Source organism: Anolis carolinensis, chromosome 2 (assembly GCF_035594765.1).
Source record: "Anolis carolinensis isolate JA03-04 chromosome 2, rAnoCar3.1.pri, whole genome shotgun sequence".
Lineage (NCBI taxonomy): Eukaryota > Metazoa > Chordata > Lepidosauria > Squamata > Dactyloidae > Anolis > Anolis carolinensis.
In genome coordinates, this window is record NC_085842.1 from 297,229,391 (window position 1) to 297,249,667 (window position 20,277).

The 20,277-nt window shown below is 38.7% G+C and overlaps 1 protein-coding gene across 1 annotated transcript; it reads right to left on the bottom strand.

The window, feature by feature from the left end:
• Positions 1-1,694: 1,694 nt before the first annotated feature.
• snx18 (sorting nexin 18) lies at positions 1,695-20,115 on the bottom strand. Its single transcript, XM_003216216.4, has 2 exons — positions 18,582-20,115; positions 1,695-3,408 (listed from the first exon to the last, which is right to left on the bottom strand). Exons 1-2 carry the CDS (start codon positions 20,113-20,115, stop codon positions 3,155-3,157), a joined length of 1,788 nt encoding a protein of 595 aa, XP_003216264.1. The 3' UTR covers positions 1,695-3,154.
• Between the last annotated feature and the right edge of the window lie 162 nt (positions 20,116-20,277).

The window sequence follows — 20,277 nt, forward strand, 5'->3', positions numbered from 1 at the left end:
AGCAGTGAATTTACCTTCCGGCCGTTAGATTTCTCTCACCTCCTGTTGTCTCACCCCCATTCTTAACTAGGAGTTGTTAGTAAGTTGGATGTTTGTAACTTGGGGACTGCCTATAATTTTCTTCAAAGTGCAAAGAACAATTTTCCTACCAATGACTGCAGTTCTTCAATTATCGTTAATTCACAAAACTGTTTGTCCCCTGTCTGTTATTCAAAGGCAAGATATAGTCATCATAACTAGTAACCACTGGTAGTTTTGGCTGGATCTATACTGCCATATAATCCAGTTCAAAGAAGATAATTTGGGATCAGAAACTGGATAATATGGCAATGTAGATCCTGCCTTTCTCTGCCATGAACTTGTCTAATTGCTTCTGTTTATCTGGTCTGAATCTCTTTAAGTGGGTGATTCAGGGCTCTAACACCTCCTTCCTCACTTCACCATGATAATAGAAAGCTGCAAGTAAAAAAAACCCAAACTTTTTTTTACCTGAGAGAGCACCCTCTAGGATTCTCTAGGTCCTGCAGTGCAACTCAATGGTCAACTTCTGCCAGGACCTACAAATGCCTAAGAAAGTATTATTTCTAAGAATCTCCAGCAGATGTTGACCAGTGGAGGACCTAGAGATTTCCAGAGAAAACATAGCAATCAAATCTATGACTAATCAAATCTAAAAAGTTGAACCTGCAAATGTAGAGGGCCAACTGCATTTTGTCTGTCGTGTTCTGAATTTTCCTGTTTTATAAAATCTATTTGTAATGTAGTGATGAAAATTGTACACATTATTAAAAGTACTCACACTGTATGACATGGACCATATTTTGTGGTCCATAGAATTTACCTTATTCACAACTGTAATCTACTTGGTCAACATGTTCTTAGAATTATCCTGTAAGATTTCTTTTATCATTGGCCAATGCCAACTCAGACCCCATCAGTGTATTTTTCTCTATGTTCCTCACTTTACTCCTCCACTAAATTGCATTTCCTTTTTAAATACCTATTCAACCTTCTTAATCCGATGTCAGTTTTGACTTTTCAATGTGCCAGGAGCTGGTGCCGATTGGCTACAATGGTTTCTTTTTTGGAAGCTCTATGAGGACAAGCCCTTTTGATTATCACTAGTCTAGAGATCCTTTATATCACTTTTTTATTTGGCTACCCCTAAAAATTCATTATCAGGATCAGTTTTGGCCATCTGATTACTAATATATAACTCCAGATCATTTATGAACACATTCAAAAGCACTTGTGCTCGCTATCATGTTCCAAGTCACTTATTCTCTAGTGTTTAGGATTACAATCTAAGGCTGAGCTATAACTTTGGCAAATGTCCTACCTGGACTTTGCATTTGTAGCAAAGAATAGATGCATTTGAAATCCAAAACACATGAGAAAGGAAGCATAGAAATTCCCAAAATAAATAAATATCAGGGATAGGCTGTTCTGGCTTCCACAGAGCCAAATGAGATATTCTGGCATAATCTCCTGGGCCCTAAATGGTCATCTCAGTTGTGCCTGACCCTATATAAATGTTCTCTGGAGGATACAGAATCGAGAAGTGTCAATAAATAAAGCTAATAAAAGTCACAAGTGAACTACTGTAAAGGTGAAAAATATATCACAATAAAATAAGATAGCTACCAGATAATCACACAATAAATGTGGGGGCAGAGAGACAAGAGAGTAATCAATTGACAGCAAAATTATTGGTTTTAATGGTATGCAATTTATTGCCAAAATCAACATTTGTGGAAGTTCTTGTACAATCAGATGCTCAGAGAGCATTGTAAAGATGTAAAAGGCCTGATGGATTTTCTGAAACCTAGCAAGTGTACCCAAACACTCACAGATGTCGAAGTTGCATAGGAGTAGTTGAAATCTGCAGAATTCTACAGACAAATTCCTCACAGTCTCTACTAAAATTATGACCTCACAGTTATAGGAATGCACATTTTGAGGTGTTCCCAAATAATTAAGGTGTGGACATTTTGAAATCTTAGAGGAAAAAGCCATCAACTGTGTGTTAGTATGTATGATTTGAAATACAGGGAGGAGAAACAGAAAAGGAAAATGCATTATCCTAATTGGCACCTCTGCTCTGTGCTCTTAGTATTTCTCTCCCAATCAACCAGTAATTTCACTAAGTAGCATTGACCTTTGCAATCTGCAACAGTTTTAAGCCAAGTAACAAAACAGGGCCACATTTAAAATGAAATAAAGCAACAGTCTCACAAGACTTGCAAATATTACACACATGTACAAGCATGAACCACTGATCCTCTGCTTTCATCCCACAAAAACACTTCAATGTTCTTTTATCAGTTAAGTGGTCTAAGATCCTATCCAAAGATGTCTTACGCTGAAAGGTTTTATGGTGCCATGTTAAGAATGGAACTACTGCAGTGCTGAATTCTCACCTGTGTGTTTAAGGTTCTGGTACAAATAATAAATAATATTTTTAATCAGTACAAAGTCTAAAATGATTTTAAGGATTTTCTTTCAATCAACATTTATCATAACATCTAGTGTGCAAGTTACAGGTCTAGTTATTTTTCAGTCACTAATGAGGTTTGAAATCAGGCCCTGTTAGGGGTGCCAATCCTTCATTCAATCAGTCATAAAAATGTGGTTTACTAGAAAAAATAATAATAATGAAAAGTTGTAAGTCTAAAGGCACAAAATAGCTTAGCTGCTCTAATAGGAATTTGTAAACAGAGAATTGTTTGAATTTAGAAAATTCAAACTGAAGAGAATTTTAAAAAGGCATCTGAAGTAGGCTTTTATCTGGCCAACTTCCTTAAAGACCCAAAAGGTTTTGAGGTCTACAGCATATGCACTAAAATATCATATTTCAAAAAAGCAATAAGGCAAATAGGATAATCATTATTTCAAAAACATTACAATGGTAGTGTAGGCATTTGGAGTATAACTTAGTTACAATTGTAGTACAGTCTCAACTAAATAGGCATAATTATTTCCTCCTTATGCAATGATTAGGTTCAACTGGAATCCAGAACAGATTACAAAATAGTTCTTGTAAAGTATCTCAAGAGGTGTCAACAGGTATTTGAGAGCGGTGTTTGCCTCTGTTGCTTATTCCATTTGCAAGCCAAGAAACATCCATCGGTCAAAGTCTAAAAATTAAGGAATATTAAACACTGTCATACTTGTGAAGAGCTTCTTCTAACTTTTGTGTGACTTTTTGGAAAAAAAGTATTTGCTGTTGTAAAAAATGCTGCATCTGTGATTTGAAGTCCCTCACTCGAATTTTGTGGAAATGGTGAATTTCTGCCAGGGTGGCAAAAGAAATAATGTTACAACGATCTTGAATGCCATCAGCCTTCTGGACTTCCATCTTCCCTTCTTCAACATGCCGCTTACTTTCCTTCACTTTGGTAAGGGCCCCTGCATAGCAAACAACAAATACTGAAATTAAACACTGACTTGAAAAATTAAAAACATAGTGTGAATTAAGCTTGCTGAAGTTTAGTCCTAAAATTGACACCAAATGATGTGTCATACTAAATCAATTACATAGACAGGCTATTCTTGATGTATTTTACAGTGCTTACTTGCAGGCTAAGGCTCAGAGATCGGTGTAAAATATTTAAATAAATATTTAGATAAATAAATAAAACCAATAAAATGGAATATACAAAGCAAGATTTTAAGACTACAACCGTTTCATAGTGCACCTGCATTACTTTGAAAGAGAATGCAAGATATGCTTCAACATGGAACCCACGATTTAAGCAGTCGCTGAGACTTTGGCTAGCTGTTATGTCTTCTGTACTTACACACTGAAAGGTAAACCAGGAAGAGAAATTATATGCAAGGAACAGGTCCTGATTGTTGATTCAGTTTTATTTGTTTTAGGACAGGTAGCATTGTAAAAATGTTTACTAAGGAGTGATTAATTCAGTGGAAGCACTGTGGGCTGAGGTGCTGAGCAGGACAGTCAACAACTTTCTGGAATTCTCTCCTCCTCTAAAAATACTTTCAATCTAATACCTCCTGAATTTACAGCCTCTGGTAAAGTAACTAAGATCAAACTTTACAAATGATCTTCAGCCAGAGAAGTGTTTTCACTGGAATCCAATTCTTCAGGATATTTAAAACATATTTCAGAATTTTCCCTATACTCTTTTCAGTTTTCTTCATTGATTTTTTTTTTTAGGTAAATGCGGCCCTGAAAACATTGTGACACCCCTAATATGACACTGAGTGCAGCTAAATTAGCACATTTTGAAATTCTGAACAGCTCACAGACAGAATGATACGCCTGTTTTGGGTAGAGAGGGAACACTCTTGAGTGAGTCAATGTACAGGCACTTCTTCACCAAAAAAGAGTGTGCCAAAAGCATATATGCTATTAAAGCGTATTCTAGATCATGCAGTTAATAGTTCAGCATGTTGAGACTGGGAGAAAAACTAGTGTAGCTTATACCATCTGAATAAGATAATCTGCTTCTGTGGTATAACCAATCACATCTTTATTTTCAAAAATAAATAGCTATAGCAAGATTTTAATTACAGGGGAAACTTGATTACTTGATTCAAATAGGATGCAACTGCTACCAGATTGGCCAAAACCACTTCCTGAACAATTCTGGAAGACCATGTGGAAACTATATGTATGTTGTAATGATCTCCCTTAAAGCAGTTTTTTAAAAACTTTTTTAACCTTCCCAGATCAGTTCATCTGCCAAAGCAACTCTTGCAGATTGCAGGGGATTCTGGGATATGTTTTCAGATGCATAGTCAGCTTGCAGGAAGACTGCCAAGCCTCAGAGCACAGTCGACACACAGGCAACACTCCCACAGGCTGTGCACAGAAGGGGGGGGGGGGGGACGGACCACAGAGCTGCCAAGTTGCCTTTCACTGAAATTTGCCAGCCATTGCTAATTCAGTCACTGTGAAGCCCAGATAAGCTTCCAAATAGCCACAGGGTTCTTTGGCCCCCAGAACAGTCTGAAAACCAGCACTATAGAGTTGAAGGATGGAACAGTAATGTAAGCGTAACAAATAAATGAATAAGCTAATTGGTTCTGGAAGACAAAAAAATCTTAAATTTGGAGTTCACTTACTATACTAAAAGACACATGCAAAAGAATAAATGCTGAATGGTTAGACGTCAGTCAATGGTTAGATGTCAGTTCTCCATCATCACTTCTGTAAACTTACAAGACTCACAGTTTATCATGATAGGATATCTAAAAACATTACGTGGGATTTTGTTTTCCTTTTGATTCATCCTGTTTTCAAAAGTTTCCCACATTGTTTACTGAAACTTCAAAAATGGGTGGCCATAAAGTATGGGGACTGAACTAAAGTAGTCAGCTCTTCATTTCCATTTAAACTTTGCAGATGTCTAATTTGTTTTACCCACTCCCCTCCTGTATTACAAATGGGAGAGTGAGAATTCTTCAAGCAAACAATGCAAGCATTCTTAAAACTATTTCCTTCATGCCTTGATTTTGGTCTTTATTGGCTGTTGTTGGAAATAGAAGGTTGGGTTAGAGAAGCCCTACTACACTGTGTATACTACACAGTATACTACACAGTAGGGGCATATAAATTGAATTTGCTATCTGAAATTAAGGGCCTCACTAACTTTCACCAATAAATCTCAATAATTTAGGCCATTCCATCTTAAACCAGAGACAATATTTTGCACGAAAAAGACTATACAACATATACATTGCCCAGCCTTCATTACACAATCATCACAGAGCAGTATAGACTACATGGTAGGAAGATATGACACAATTGGCTAAAAATGCATTCCTCGATCCTTTCCACGTAACATTCCAGTTTCCTGTACTTGTTTCAAGCTGTTTTCTTTTGAGTATTTCAAGATGTATTATCTTAGTAGCAGATAGTTCCCTTTTAAAAAAAAATAAACTAAGGATTAAATTTTTCTAGTTTATCTTTTTCTCTGCTATAAGAATATTTTAATAGATTTCAGATCTGGACAAAACTAGATATTGGAATGAGAGCATACTATATATTTGATGGTTGATAGGATGAGGGAACAGAATGGTAAAATTAACTTTTGAATTCTATAAAGTATTAATTTTTATAAGCACACAGAAACAGAAACAGAAATAAATCACTGGGGCCAAATCACAAACTGTAAACATTAAGGGACTGTTCAGTGGAGCAGCTGTCTCATGAAATCATCTGAACATGGGCTCCATTCATGTTGTCTATGCTGTATCCCAAAAGATGATGAATGTTGAAAATCTTTGAAAGAAAGTCAGTTCAAATAATTGTGATTTATTAGATAGCGATATGCAGTATATATGTATACAAAGCAATAACATCTAGATTCACCATCACTCTTGTTAGAATGCTTACTTACCAGAAGCATCTAATGAAGTACACTTACGTGCACAAATACTTATGCTACCAATTTCTTTCTCACATTTAGTCTCAGAGGTGCTACAAGGTCTCTTTGCATACTGACACAACACATCAGAATTCTGCTTATTAAATGTCATTCATGACTTATGGCAACTTTATCACAACATGGCAATCCTATCACTGGGTTTTCTTGGCAAGATTTGTTGAGAGGGGGGTTGCCTTTGTCTTCCTCTGAGGCTGAGAATGTGTGGCTTGCCCAGGGCCATCCACTAAGTTTCTATGAAGGAGGGGGGATTTCAACCCTGATCTCCAGAGTCATGGTCCAGTATTCAAACCACTATACTACTGCTGGCTCTCCATAGAGAAGACAAACTAAAATCAATGGCCCTAACCAAATACCATTTGATTACAACTGGTGTATTTTGGGAATGGCTAATATGAGGAGGATGCAAACCCTTGACCATTTGCTAAGAACCACAATGGTAAGATTCTGCATATTATAATCAGTGAATAGACTAGATATGACATGCTCACATTTTAATGGGTTATGACTGTTTCACAATTTATAAGGCAAATGAAATTGAGAATGATAGGTAAAAGACAGAAAAATCAGCCACTCTCATTCAGGAATTTCAAACATCTCAGTGAATAACATTTATCATTCTAGATTATGCCTAATGTATTGTTTGATAGCATTCTTATATAAAGTCTACAGTGAAAAACATTGATGCTTCATTTACCCATTCTGAAAAGGCACAAGATCCCAAACAAGATAGAAAGTATCATTTAGTTAGCTACTGTATTGTGAGAGGATGGTACATACAAATATGCTTTTTCTAAAAGTGATAATAGATGAAGTATCAGCAATACTTTATATTCAGGAAAAAAACGGGCGAAGCACCAGCTTGTTGACTTTTGTCCATCTGCAGTGTTTGAGTTTTATTAGCTAGCAGAGCAGGAAAATGAGAAAACCAAAGTCCTATTAAGCTTACTTCAGCCATACATGCCAAGTTATAATACAGAACATTAAATAAAGAACACAATGTATTTTAATGCAAAAATGCTTGCTGTAAGTCAAAGCAAACAGACTTAATGTAATGATGTTACAATTTCAGATTTACATTATATTTCTTTTTTTGAAGAATGCAAGCCACTGATTTATCCATAGATGACTAAATTGATAGCATGTTTCAATGCACCATGAAACAGAAATGGAACTAAACTTGCAAAACGATTTTTGTAACATTATGCATCCAATTAAATGGGCTCCAGTCAACATAAGTTGTGCCAAATAAAATGTCTTAGTCTTTAAGGCATCATAATTTGGCAAATAAGGGGGGGGGGACAAAGTCTTGCCACAAGGCAATACAAATACTACTATCTTGAGTTGCTTGAGCAGGCCATATGCATATAAAGGAAAACAGAATTACCATACAAACTTATTTATATGTCAAGAACATGTGTAAGTTAAGGGCAGGTCTTGGGGCCAAAATTACGTATTTTATATGAATCTGCGGAAAGTGGAAGGTTTCTCCTGGCTGCCAGAAGTGGTGCCACAGAAACCCAATTTGAGTCCCTGAAATTCCTGCAAGTTAACAACATTGAGCTTTTGTTTAAAAATGGAATGTAATAAGATTCAAGAGCAGCCCAATAAAACAAAGAGGAAAATACTATGCATATAAACTGAAGTTTTTATAATGGCTACACTCTCAAAGAGAAGGCAATCTTTGTGTATTTACAGCATTCTCAACCCTGCATTGAGACTCCTTTTAAACCGCTGTTGGGCAAAATCACCCCCAACTGTATTCTGCAACAACATGCCGAACACTTTGAGATTTTAGACCAGTGGTTCTCAACCTGGGGTCCCCAGATGTTTGTGGCCTACAACTCCCAGAAATCCCAGCCAGTTTACCAGTTGTTAGGATTTCTGGGAGTTGAAGGCCAAAAACATCTGGAGACCCCAGGTTGAGAACTACTGTTCTAGACAGAAAACTGAAAATAAATAAAATACCCACATGCTTATACAGAATATGGAAATTAATATTCGTTTTGTTTCAAAAGCAGTAACAGCATCCAATGATATCTAATTTATACAAAGACAAAGCATTAGAGAATTTGCACCTTAAAACATCTGTCTGACACTCTGGATAAATAAAACCAAAATAATTTCTCTCTGTTACTAATATTGATGCTATCTTCTGTTTTTATTAAGATTACAACTAGACTTCTGTATCCACAGATTCTACCATTCATTGCTTGAAAATATTTTTAAAAATTGAAAAAGTAAAGCTTGATTTTGTCGTTTTATATAAGGTTTAATTTTATCATTGTATATAATGAGACTTGAAATTTCAAATCTATTTACCAATAACATTGCAAATAGTGTTTATAAATATGTGATGCTTTGCATCCGGTGGCACACTGGGGCACAACTACCTCCCTTTCCGCCTCCCTTACTTCCAGAGCCCTCCATGCAACTTAAAAACTGGCCTTTCGGAGCAGGGTTTTGATTGCACGGGAGGCAGCAGTAAGAAAACATTGGCCCTTCCCCTCTGTTGATACCGCAGATGGAAGCAATCATCTCATTTGATTTACTTCAGTGGATTCTACAAGAGTTTCTCTAAGTCTGAAGTTATCTGATGCCAGTAACATCTTTTCACTTACTTGTGGTAACATCCCACTCTTAAACATGCATTGCACTCTGTTATGATGTATATGAAACATGAGCATGCATTTAGAAACCTCTTTCTGCCTGCTAAGTGCAGCTTTAGCTATAGTACATAGGGTTCTATGAAAATAATGGGTATAGGGTTAACTGTTTTAGGAAGCTTACACATTATTTTAAGGAAAAAAAACTTTATGGGTGAATTTATACTAATAAATCTAGCTTGACACCACTTTAACTGCCGTGGCTGATGATTACTATGAAATCTTGGGAGTTGTAGTTTTACAAGGTTTTTAAACTTCTCTACCAAATAGCGCTGGTGCCTCATCAAACTGTAACCTGGATTACATAACACTAAGCCATGGCTGTTAAAATGGTTAAAACTTCATTAATTCTATAGTGTAGAAGTACACCATGTTAACTTTATTACAATTTTTATTAGATTCCTGGAATACAAAAACTAGTACAGTACTGGATATTGTTGAGATGTTTGGATAGGGATGGACAATTTCCAGTCCACAGACTGGGATTCCACATTTAGCCTGCAAACTTCCTCTCCAATCAGTGATGAGAGGTAATTCAAAGGTACAATATATACTCATGTATAAGTTGACCTCATGTCAAAAGTAGGATTATGAGGCCAAAAATATGGAGTTTGATGTGACCCATGGATATGCTAAGAATCATTCCAGGGAGGGGGGCCCTGGCCACCACCACAAGTTTGGCTCATCTGCCTTAGTATACAGTACATGTTAGGGAAAACTACCTTAAAATATAGCTGAGCATCCAAACAATCAAATAGGATACTAAAAGTTGAGCATTCAGCTCATTTGCAAGTGTGAGGTGCCATTTGTTGTGGCTGTAAAGAATTTAGAGTTTAGGCACGCAAAGATGCAGAGTCCAATCTTAAACATCATAAAAGGTTTATTTATAATAAACAATAACAATAACAATAATAATAATCAAGAACTGGGTCTGAGCTACTCTAACACCCATCTCTTCAAAGGTTTCAAGAGAGGGAAAAATCATCCATCACTACATCTCTCTGACACACACACACACAGATCTCAAAGCAAACAGCACAAACTCTTCATACTAAGGTGTAAAAAACAGAAGTCAAAGTGAAGGCTTGCAGTAGAAAAGTATCCATTCTACACAACTAATGAGAATGCGAACAAAAACAGAGAGAAGAAATAGATACATTCCCAATTGTCATACAGGAGACATGTGGGATGTGAAACCTTCAGTCTATACTAAACTGTTCCTCATTGAGGACTTGAGCAGTGTGGGGTTGAATCCTAACAGTACCTGACTCTTGCAATTAATTGAACTTTACTTTGCAGGCAGAAATGATGTTGCATGGGAATTAGTTGTGTAAACAGAAAGGGTTTGGGATCAATCAAATTACATGTCTGCCATTAAGATTGATGTAATGATTCCTTTAATGAAACACAAAACTTCATTTCCGAAGATCCTTAAGTTTTGGTTTGCTTGTATAGTTTCAAAAGACCACTAAAACCTTTAAACATTTCAAAGAATTCAGAGGACAGGAAATGTGGTCTCATACTTATGGGAAACATATTTCTGCTCCTTCTGCCAGCTACAAAATTCCCTTATGCTTCAAACCTGGATATGAGGATTTAAAATGACTATTTGAGGAGATGGCTTTTTGATGGCCAGTGAATTTGTGGAGGGTTGCTCCTTCCCTAGTTGTACCGAACTGAAGGAAAAACAGTGTGTCAATGGAAACTGTTAGAAAGATTTTCGCATGTAGTGTGTTTTACTTTTGGCAAGCTATTCTACAAGGAGAAGGTTTAATTAGTCTAAGCTATATTACAGTGCTAAGCATGGACTTAAATCAGCTTTAGGCCTTAATGGAGTTGGTAATGACAAGCACAGGCTATCAAGATAAATGGAAGAAAAGCTGGGGCAGTATCTACTAGCCTTTGCAAATGCACCTACTGTACCAATGGGTCTAGGGCTGCTAGTTTAAAAGGAAAAAAGAATTGTAGACTAAAACAGATGCTTACATAAATACGTTTGGATCACACTTCACTAACATTTAAAAAGGTTAACTTAAAACCTGCAACTTGTTTTAAAAGATATACACATATAATGTGTTAATAAATGTATCTAATGTAAATATAAATGATGACAGTAAGGTCCTCGATCAGAGCTTCCCAAACTGTGTGCCATGACATGTCAGTGTGTTGGCTGCAGTGCGTAGGTGTGTCACACAAATGTAATAAGAAACCTCTGGGCCTATGTGAAAGAAGCAATAAATCATATATTTTAAAATATATAAATAAAAAGTTTTCATGAGATATGTTGTGTCTCCATACATTTTGTTGCTACAATTTATGTATGTGTTGTAACTCTTATAGGAGGTTGGTTTAACTCTGGTTTGCTAGTAAAATTGAATTATTGTTTCACAAAATAATGCATGACTCAAACATATGTCACCAACATGAAATATTTGGAAAACTCTATCCTAGGTCCTTACTTCCATTTCATTTAATCCTTACCATTATATTTCAGATGTAGAATTCATGTTAAGATTGTACTAGAGTTACTGTAATGCCATGTCATTACAAACCTCAGATAAATAAAAGAAATTCATAATATATCAGGGTAAATTACTGGCATACTATTGTTTTTAAATATCAGTACTTTGTATTCACATATTCTTGAGTTTTCTATTATTTTACTTGCCCAAATTACTGCAAACACTGTAATTTGGCAAATGAAGTTTTAAAAGAAAAAGACAAAATCAACTTAATGATTATTTGTGGGCACACACATACAGTGACCAGAAATAAAGTACAGCAAAACATTCAACAGTATCATTTCACAAGAATGGACGACTATAACAGGAAAAACATTTTTTTTCTGATGAAGAAACAAACCACAGCCCTCATTTTTGCCTATCCCCATTCCTGGAGAGAATTTACATAAAACATGATGTAAACTGAACACTGATACACAGTGAGGTTGAATATGTGAACCAGATCACAAGAAAAGTGTACCAAATTAACTGTGTCAAATGTTTAGGCTTTCACAAACACGGTGAGAACACTAACAAAATGTCTCTCGCTTAAATTTACAACACACAAATTTTTGTCCTGGCATACATTCAGCTGTACCCAAGCCACTCGCTCTGTTAATCTTAAAATTAAGTGACCTTGATAATCCTTTCACCAAAACCAAATTATTCTACAAATTAGATTTCCTTTACAAAAGAAAATCTTTCTTAGTTGTGGATATGGCCATTGCAATCTATATTAACCAAGGAAAGCACACTTCCAACATTTTGGGGTCTAGTAGCCCATATTTGGCTGGCAGTACATTTTAACACTGCCATGCTCTTTATGGATAACTGCTGCCTAAGGCAGCAGAAAAATTGGATACTCTTTAATACCTGGCAGTGCTTATTGAGTTCTCATTTCCTATTGTGCTCTTTCAGTATGTGAAAAAGCTACCAGTATCTTCTATACCTATCTGTAAACAGCAGAACAGAGCTAAAAGAGGAAGAAAAAAAATTATGAACTACATTATGGAAGGAAGATGTCAAAACATCTATGAGTTGGCACAATGCATTATGCTATTACTAGGCATTTAACATACCAAAATTAATTCTTTATGGAAGACCAGATGTCTACCTATAACTACCACTGCAAATGCACAAATACTCAACTATTAGTGCTTCCAGGAAAACCCAACAGTGAAATTATATTGTTGCATCCCCACCATACATCCAAAGCTGCCTGATTTCAGAAGCTACGTTTCTTAGTATTTGAATGGCAGATCATCAAATAATATCAAGGACAAGAAATGACAATACTGGCATAAATTGGCCAATGATCAGCTGCTGTCTTCTCTTGAGCTTTTCTGGGGATACTGGCAGGTGGAAAGAAAGAGGGCTATTGAAATTCATGTGCTTCAAACAACAGGTTATACAGTATTTACTTATTTGTTCCCACCCCGCCCCTTGGCACAGTACCCAATGTGGCTATTAACAGATTAAATCAAATTATAGCTAAATAACCCCCCCCCCTATTTATTCAATGCTTTCAACCACATTTCCAGAGCTATTTTCAGAGCAGCTCACAAAACAGTATTATGCAAATATGACAACCATAATGACCTAAGGGCATAAAATCATAATAGCAGAATAAAAATAGTGTTGAAATGCTCTCTACTTAAAAGCAAAAAGGAAAATAAGATGGGAGCTAAGTGAACCTCTCTCTGGGGAAAGTATTTCACAATGGGAATACCACCATCAGAAGGCCATTGCCCTGATTGCCAATTATCTCACTTCAGACTTTCCTTTGAACAGCTTAATGTTTTTGTAAATCTATATGGAGACACAGAATCCTTCAATTCCTCTGGTCTTAAACCATGAAGGGTCTGAAAACAACATTTCAATGAAGCTGAGACAGATTGAGAGTACAAGTATAGTATGACAATTACACCCCAGTCACAGTACTTGCTGCATTTGGCACTAAATGAACAGCTTCTGAAAAGTTTTCAAAAGCAATCTTGGACACAATGCTGGGAATCTAATCTATGGGTTACCACAGCATGGATACTTGAGATCATGCTATCTTTGAATCGTTACCAAGGCTGCATCTGGCATACTGCCTCAAATGATAATATCTTACCATGCCAAAGAAGCAATGTGTGGTTCCAGTGAGAAAGATGGATCAATGATCACCTCCAATCTGTGAATCTGTTCTTTTAGAGCAAATGCAGAACCCTCTATCAAGTATGGATGCCATTTCCTTGGAGAGATGATTACCCTGATTTAATTATTTCAGTCCATGTCACAGTGGATATGAACAATCCTGCCCTCAAAGTACCTCAGAAACATATCACAGCTGGTTTCAATAGCTTGGCTAACATTGCCAGATGGGCCAGACTACAAAAAGCTCCAAATCAGCCAGAAAAGTGCTTCTAAATGATCCTGTGAAAATGCAGTGATGCTAGAAAAGAATGGTTTTTTTTGTTGTTGACATCACAACACAAATAAATTGGTACAGTACTTTGTCAGACTGATTGCCAAGTTTTTCACTGCTTGGACTCCAGCAGACATCTTACTTTCATCGTCCTTAGCTTCCTAAAATATCAATGATTTGACTAAGCTCTACTGCATTAGAAGTAGTATTACTGCATAGAAGAAAGATTACTAGCAACACATTGCCCTACCTTTAAGATACATCCACAATCCAAAATGCTCTAGTTATGTCTTCATTATCTGTATTTCAATCTTCCTCAAAGAGAATCTGAGGATAATATCTATACGTAGCTAAGATACATATTCAAAGCAACCCAGAAAAAATTGAAGTCTGAGCAGTGATTGAAATCCTGGCTTTCCATTTCCAGAACCATAGCAAGTAGAAGAAAGCATATGGCAGGCCTGTGGAACTGTTGCTTGTCATACTTCATCAGCAGCTAAGCTAATCAGTACTGATGGAAATCAGAATTCCACCAATATTTGTAGTGCTCTCGAGCCTCACATTTGGTTTATTCTATACTTACAAATATATCTATTTCTGCAAGGTTCGGTATTTATCTCATCTCAGGGATCAAAGTACCTACAAAGTCTTAAGCAATCAAGCATTAAGTAAAGACCTGATTAAATCACAAAGCACTGACAAATTCTTGAGGACTTGGCTCTGTCTGCATACTTTATGACTCAACAAGCCACTACCTACAAAAATTCGATAACCCTCTTGGGTTTTGGTTTCTCTCTTTATTTTTCCTGCTTATTCAGGCCTGTGTAAAGAGAGATTTATAATACATCTGGGAAATCACAGAATATGGCTGGTAGATTTTGTTTAGTTTGGTGTATGCACAAATTGTACAGGCCTAATCTAAGCTACTGTGCTTTGTGATAATCAGAAGGAAACTGCAGTGATTTTAAATCCAGCTTGATTTACAGTATTTGTGCACACAAGTAACAAATGTATGAGGTCACAGAACAATGTGACAATGTCAAACTACAACTACTTCCTGCTTCTAATAGTCTGCTAACATGAACCTGCAACATACATTAATTCTTCTAAAATGGACTGACAAGCACCTCTTTTCAAGAGCTGGCAGACATCCATAATTGCTTTTATTTCAATATATACCCAGCCCACAACTGAGAATTTTTGATTAGGATTTTAGACGATAATTTAGGTGCAAGCACTATCCCGAGAGAGTGTTTTATTTAGGTAACAAGAAAATGTTCATATAAATTCATATTTTAAAAGTTGTACAAATTATATTTGGCTAGAACACATAGAGTTTATAAATCCTTTGATGTTAGACTACTGTATCCACATTTAGGTGGTAATCACACTGTCACTGTCAGTCACTGTCAGGCAGCATTTGAAATGAGTCTGAAGAATAACACTGCAATGTAATAAAGTCTACGTCAATGTTTTCCTTATTTATTTCTTATTTGTTTAATTCATATTCTCCCTTTTTCTATCACTATCTCCAAATACTGGAGTTTTGAAAAATGTTTCTATATTTTATATTAAAATATGGCTTTGCCTTACTTACATGTTTTCTCTCACCTAATCTGGCACATCTGTTCTACACCTACTGCAGGCCTGTCCCATTTTGCTCAGAAGGTTTCCAATACTCTAAAGTGGTGTGTGTCTATAAGAATGAGTCGTAAATGCATGGGAAAGGCAGGAAAAATTGTTACTCTGACTTAGGCAGCTTTCCACTAAAGCAGAAGTGACAACCTTCTGGCCCTCCAGATATGTGGGCCTCCAATTCCCAGAAACCCCATGTGGTTGTCCAATATGGAATTCTGGGAGCGGAAGTCCAAAACAGCTGGAGGGCCACAAGTTTGGCACCACTGCACTAAAGTAAGGTCACTATTGGACACAACTCTGTAAGAAGAAATAAACTATAAAAATCAATTAAAGAATTTGGATGTACCTAGGTTGTTATTTCTGTGTTTCTCTCTTGTAAAAGTCATGACAAATGATGAAAAAATGTTAGCCTCCATATTTAAAATTTAGGACAGTAGTATTGTGCCATTTCCTCTCAGAAGTCAACCCCCATATGGTAAGCTGTGGTTCTATTTTTTGCTGTGTAGACCTATCAACTCATGGCAACCCTATGAATTCTATAGGTTCCTAAGGCAAGGTATATTTATTTATTTATTTACAGCATTTATATTCCGCCCTTCTCACCCCGAAGGGCACTCAGGGCGGATCACATTACACATATAGGCAAACATTCAATGCCTTTTAACATAGAACAAAGACAAACAAACATAGGCTCCGAGCGGGGCTCGAACTCATGACTTCCTGGTCAGAGTGATTCATTGCAGTTAATTGCACTGGCTTGTCCTCCCGCCTGCGCCACAGCCCGGGCCCAGTGACAGGCATAAAAAGCTGGCCCTTATTAAGGTCAGATGCATCCATTACCACATATCCAGCATTAATATTAATCTATAAAACACAACAAGAGCCCTTCTGTAGCTATATCCTCCAAAGCTGAGAGAATTTACTAGCAACTCACATCTTTCAACAATAATTATACACACTTTCTCTCCTCAAAATCTTATTTCAACTTTAGTGACAATTCCAATCTCACCAAAATACATTAACTGATTAGAAAGCAAATGGGAAACAAGACACCAAGAAATCAACATTGGCAAAAATGGCCATCAACTTTGTAAGTTCACCTGTAGAGATGAAACCAAACTTCTCTTCACACAGTTCTTAATTACAACATATTATATTTCAGTTCTGTAGTTTTTAACATATACACAAACTGGCTGAAAGGCTACAGAGAAACTTTAGATCAATAGAAAAAAAATGGCAAAGATGCAAAGATTTAAAGATAAAGAACAAAAACTATTAACTACAGGTATTGGATCTAGATTAAAGCACCATGAAATCAATGGGACTTACGGTAAGTAAGCCATGACTTCATTCCATAGATTTGATTGGAAATACGACCAGATGAGTTTAGATAATAACCTCAGCATTCACACAGTGGCACCTTTCGGGCCAACGATCACATAGGTTTTATAGGAGCAAAGGTTAATTATGCTAGCCTTCATATCAACATAGCACAAATAGTTTCCTTAAAAATTATCATCTTGTGTAGGATCAGAAAATGCTAATTTTGCTGCTCAACCAACTACTTTATATGTGGTATGCAATACATATTGTCACTTATTTTACATTTCATATATATAGATAGATATGAAACAACAGATTTTTGTGACTCAAATCACTCATTCAGTCTGAGAAAAGAGTTTCTAAAATCCTGCCCTATATTTATATAGTACCTTGTTATATCCTTGCTTGGAAAACAAGAAGTAAATGTATGTAGTTTGTGTGTGTGTGCACGCGCGTGTGTGTATATACAGACACACACACACACAATTAAATGCAGGTATAGTTTCTTGACTGGGAGAGCAATGGGTATGATATCCTTGTCAAAACATGCATTCTTAATTTAATTTCAGAATTTTAGACTTTGGGCACATCTCAAAAGCAGATTAAAGAATGGCCTATGGCTACCTCCTGGGGTAAAATAGGGCCTCCAAAATGCCCCTATAACCTCTCCAAAGGGTAAGAAGAACCCACTTTTTAAACTATTTTTGTTGGTTTAAAATTCTCTTTTATTTGTTTTAGAGACCCAGGAAGGCCCAAAAATATGTTGAGCATGTTCCCTAGAAATCATTTTGGAGGAATATTTTTAGTGTTGTGGGGGTTGCAGTCCTCCAAGGGCTCTTGGGGGGGGGGGAGCTAATGCAGCCCACAGCTTTCCACAGTTGCCTATCACAAAGATTGGTTTACAATAGCATATGCTTGACTAGAAAACAGTGCATTCACAAAATTAACACTCACTATGTTCAGTGGAATTTACACCCAAGTAGTTGTATATAGGCTACTTCTTCTGACAGCTATCTTCAGCCACTTCATTGATTTACAGATGTTCACACACAGAGATGGAAAATACAATGGACCTAAAAGTAATATGCTCCTGAAGGCAAAGTTTAATATATGAAAGTCAAGCACATATATGACCAAGCCTATCACTGTTCATTTTGCAACAAGAAATATAGTGGCTTTTAAGGAGCATAATTATTTGGTTTTGTGGCACCTTAATGAATTCAATGTGGAATAAGCTTTTGTGAACTGCAGCACACTTTATAAAATGCATCCAATGGAAGTAGCCTGCAGTCTCAGGCCCCTTCCACACTGCTGAATAAAATTCCACATTATTTGGTTTGAACTGGAATACATGGCAATGTGGGCTCAGATAACGCAGTTCAAAGAAGATATTGTGAGGTTTTCTGCCTTGATATTCTGGGTTATATGACTGTGTGGAAAGACCCTTAGACTAAACAAATCTTAGACCAAATAAACCAAATGTGTTGCTTTTGCTGTAACAGATTACATGGCAACTTTTCTGGAACGTTTTATCAACAGCCTTCAGAAAAAAATCTACAGGAGGACCAGTTTGCATGCACAACAGTTACATCAGGTGAAAAAGGCACATTCAGATGGTTAGTTACATTACCTTTTTGGACATGGATTATGTCTGGGAAATTGGCGAGATGTCCCTGATACAGAGCTAACAAATCCATCACTGGGTCCAGGTCCTGTCTGGGTTGGTCTGCGAAGAGTTCCCCTATAGCATCATAAGCTTCCCCAGTGAAGGCAATGGCCTGGTTGAGCCCGACTGAGAAAGCCTGTTGGTCCATCTCAAAGGCTTGGCTGAGGCCCCTGAAGGAGTGCCCCACTTTCTGGTACTCCTTCTTGAAGCCTGTCACCTGCTTGCGGGCAAACTCGTTGACCGTCTGGTTCAGCTGAATGGTGCTCTCGTCCATCTTCTTGGTGAAGCTCTTGAAGCCGTCTACCTTGCTCTCCACCTCCTGCAGGTCCAGGGCCGCAGGGCCGCAAGCGGGGACGCTGATGGTCAAGAAGAAGTTGGCACCCACCATCTCATCCTTCTCAGCCTTCCTCTTGCCCTGCTTCCAGGCCTTCTCGTCCGTGCTGGGGCAGGTGAGGAAATGCTGGAAGGCGTCGCACTGGGCCAGGACCGGGTGGCTGCACATGTGGTCCATCCACCAGGCCAGGCCTTTGCGCCGCTTGGAGATGAAGTCCTCCTCAAAGCGCCCCGTGGCCTGCTTCTCCGGCAGGTGGGGCACCGAGATGACGGGAAACTTCTCCACCAGGCGCCCGTAGAGCCAGTCAAAGTGCTTGTAGCGCCGGTGCACCTGCTGCCCGGTGTGGCTGGGCACCAGCTTGTAGGCGATGTAGCTCTTCATGCCCTTGAACTTGGTCTGCTTGGTGGGGTCCTCAATGGAGCATTGGAAAGGGTAGGGGTTCTCCTGCCACTCGGGCCCGTAGGTGCCCGACACCACGCACAACTTGTCGCCATCCTTGACGAAGCCCGCAGCCTCGCCTAGGACAAAGGCCTCGCCTCCAGATTTCACGAAGGTGGAGAAGCGGTTCAGGTTGCGACCCACGGTGGCTGAGCTCTTGGGCCCCGCCGAGGGGTGCGGGTGGAGTGGCAACCCTCGTGAGCCCAGCGACAAGTCGGAGTGGGCGGAGAGGCGGTAGGACAGGTGCCGCGGGTCGACGACGACGCCCGGCTCGTCCGCCACGGTGGAGCTGTCATCCCAGTCGTCGTCCCAGTCGTCATCGCTGCCTTGGCTGGTCTGGTATGCGGACCCGCCATAAGGAGGCGCTGTTTGGAAAGAGGATGAGGAGGACAGCGCCGGAGGAGGCGGCAACTGGAAGGGCTCCGCGGCCTGTAGGGGGAGCTGGAGCTGGCGGGGCGCTGTGGTGGAAGGGGGCGCGGGTTCGAGGCCCGCCGAGGGCACATTGGCGTAGCGGGTGGGCGGCGGCTCCAGGCCCGCGGGCGCCCTCAGGACCTGCACATAGGAGGCCGGGAAGAGGCCTCGGTCTCCGCGGCTGTTGACGCCCTCGAACCAGCCCTCGATCTCCTGGTCGCTGCACAGGCTCAGCACCTCGTGCTCCCTCAGAGAGATCTCGCCCGGGTTCTCCGACTTGAAGTCGTACAAGGCGCGGGCCCGGAGCAGCGCCATCGCCCCGGAGAAGGGAGGCGGGAAACCGGCCTTGCCCTCACTCTCAGGAGTTCTTTATTCTCCTCACAAACGGCGCCTTCCTTGCTTCCTTCCTTCTCCTTCCCTCTCGCTCCACACAACTCCTCCTCTCCCTCAGGACCTCTTCAGCCCGGGCCCGGCTGC

Coding starts and splice junctions, on each gene's coding strand:
- snx18 (XM_003216216.4), bottom strand. CDS start 20,115: ATGGCGCTGCTCCGGGCCCGCGCCTTGTACGACTTCAAGTCGGAGAAC. Junction 3,409..18,581: donor CATAATCCATGTCCAAAAAG/GTAATGTAACTA, acceptor TTTGCTATGCAG/GGGCCCTTACCAAAGTGAAG.